General features: G+C 43.6%; 1 protein-coding gene and 1 pseudogene across 3 annotated transcripts in view; both read right to left on the reverse strand.

Annotated features, from left to right (window-relative positions):
* The window catches only part of LOC131786192 (uncharacterized), a 164,809-nt gene that overhangs the window by 11,394 nt on the left and 150,915 nt on the right, over positions 1 to 2,500 (reverse strand). The window contains exon 4 of one of the 3 annotated variants that reach the window (XM_066171714.1): positions 1 to 137. This exon is cut by the window's left edge and continues 2,153 nt beyond it. The exons of the other annotated variants lie outside the window; for them this stretch is intronic. Coding sequence (XP_066027811.1) covers positions 39 to 137 — 99 coding nt within the window. The 3' untranslated portion in view covers positions 1 to 38. The remainder of the gene's footprint in view (positions 138 to 2,500) is intronic. 3 annotated transcript variants of the gene reach the window in all.
* LOC136283276 (uncharacterized) lies at positions 344 to 1,536 on the reverse strand (annotated as a pseudogene).

The raw sequence follows: 2,500 nt of genomic DNA on the forward strand, positions 1-2,500 counted from the left end.
TCGAAGAAGCCCACTTTCGCCATCTTAACCAGCCAGACTTATACATAAACACAGTGGATGGAGCCTTCGATCCTAGCTGCAAACGTTAAAGGCCTGGAACCAAACGACGTAATGATTGGTCCAGGAAAGAAGAACGTCTGAAACAAAAACAAGGAGTCATCTCAAAACCATTTAATTTGAATAGGTGTTTGATAATAAAACCGAATAGGGAAAATCCCCCCAAACGCTCAAACAACTTGATCTTCGGCCAAATCAGCCTAAAATTACGGGCCAAACAGGCCACAAGTAGGGGCCAAATAGGGCCAAAATCACGGGAAAAATCAGGCCATAATCACGAGCCAAATCTAGCCACAAATACGGCGAAATCAGGCCAAAAACACAGGCCAAATCAGGCCAAAAGCATGGACGAACTCCGGCCAAAAACACGGACCAAAGAGGCCCAAACACATGTGTCAAAAAACGCAAAAAATAAATTATGCACGCCAATTAAGGTATGCTATGCTACGCGGATATAGAAAAGAAACTCGTTGAAAATCTAAACGTAAAGCTGTAACATTCTGAATTTTGGGCAGCCGCGAAAGACTGACGCATGTGATTATAAATTTGCTTCTGTCCTGGCCCTTCTAGCAAAAGGTTGCTCATCGCCGGGAGGGCAAAAACTTCTACCACAATAGGCTTAAACTGACATCCCTGGCGTAAAAAAGGCCAAAAATACGACGAGGGCCATTCTGCAGTTATCAGGGTTGTGCGACTAACATATGATGTCAGATGACGGACGGAATCCACCACGAGCCTGACTGGAGGACAAATCCAATATAATTGTTCTCACCACTCCAGTCTTGCACCAAGGCGTTCACCCCACTGGAACCAGGAGAAGCGAACTTCGAGTTAAATCTTGGATCATTGTCCTAGGTTGCAAAACGGTCGATTGTGTGGGGACCCCACTTGGCAGCCACTAGCCGGAAAACAGATGGATTCATCTTTATCGCAAAACCTACTGAGCTGATCAGCTTTCTCATTCAGCGATCTGGGAATCCACTATGATTCGAGGGATATATCCCGTGCAGAACAAAACTGAAATAAAGATAATGTAACCAACTAGAGGCGAGCTTTAGAACTACCTATGGTCACTATTCTGGAAGCTCTCTGATTATCAGTGAAAACTTTTACCCTCTGGTGCGTAAGCTGGCCCGCGAAGGACAATAACACATAGTAGATAGCTTTCAGCTCATGGAAAGTAGAGTTTTGACCGAGGTCATCTAACGTGAACATAACGGTGGTCGCTAAATCGTCTAACGATGCTGAAAACCCGCCAAAGGCGACATCGCTTGCATCAGAGAATATGACGCTAGACGTGTCAGGCGGAGGTCGAAGAGAGTAACCATTAAATGAACCGATGTTCGAATATCAGGATTTCAACTCTTCCAAAAGTGCTGCAGGGAAACGTAAGGTTTGATCCCATCCTGATCGAGTCTCCATCACTAGGTGCATTTGTCAGGTGAAAAGACGCGAAATAGGACCAGTAACCAGTACCATACTAACTGAGTTCAAGGTCTTAACCACTGTAAGTTAAGGACTGAGTTTTCTCCACTTGGATTTATGGTCCAAACACAGTACTGGCACATTTTCAAGGAAATTGATAGCATGTTCTTAAGTCTGATCAAAGCATCCAACTACTTTCCAACTTTCTAGTTAGTAATCTTGGCAATGTGTTTGCTAAAATTTAGCGAGTTAACGATAGTTACACCTAAAAGATCTAAATGGTCTACGATTGGAACCTGCTCATCATTAATACTAAAGGAAAGATCACTAGGATAGCTTTTTGGAAGAATAATACACTTGCATTTCTCGGGATTGAGCACTAGCTTGTTATCATCCAACCGACGACTTGCGACAGCGAGATCGCCATCGATTACGGACTTTACCACCTCAGGATCGCGATCACTAAAAAAATTTGGCTATCATCAGCATAGTTGGACAAATTAGCACGATTAATATAAGAGAACAGATCGTTAAGAAAAATATTAAAAAGGAGGGGCCCTTAAACCGATCCATGGGGTACACCCTTAGAGAAAACAACAACATCTGAAGTAACATCTTCTATCCTCACGCGCTGGGATCTGTATCTAAGGTAACTGTGTACGAGGACCAGGCTAGGTGGAGAAACACCATAGGCAGCCAGCTTGGCAAGGAGGAGGTCGTGCGAGATCATATCAAAAGCTTTACTCCGATCCATAGAAACTGCGCCAACAAAACATTTATTGTCTAAAGCATTCCTCCAGTTCTCACTCAGACGTAGAGGTATCTATTGGCAAACAGGAACAGTGACAATATCGATCTAAAATAATCAGAGAGTTGGCGTGTAAGACACTTCTCAAAAACTTTATCCAGAGTGACTAGAATCGACACTGGCCGATAGTTAGATTTATTATGAGGATTGTCCTTTTTGAGGATAGGGCAGATTTCGGCAAGCTTCGAAGCAGCTGGCACAGAGTCGGAG

This window comes from Pocillopora verrucosa, chromosome 9, assembly GCF_036669915.1.
Source record: "Pocillopora verrucosa isolate sample1 chromosome 9, ASM3666991v2, whole genome shotgun sequence".
Taxonomy (NCBI): Eukaryota; Metazoa; Cnidaria; class Anthozoa; order Scleractinia; family Pocilloporidae; genus Pocillopora; species Pocillopora verrucosa.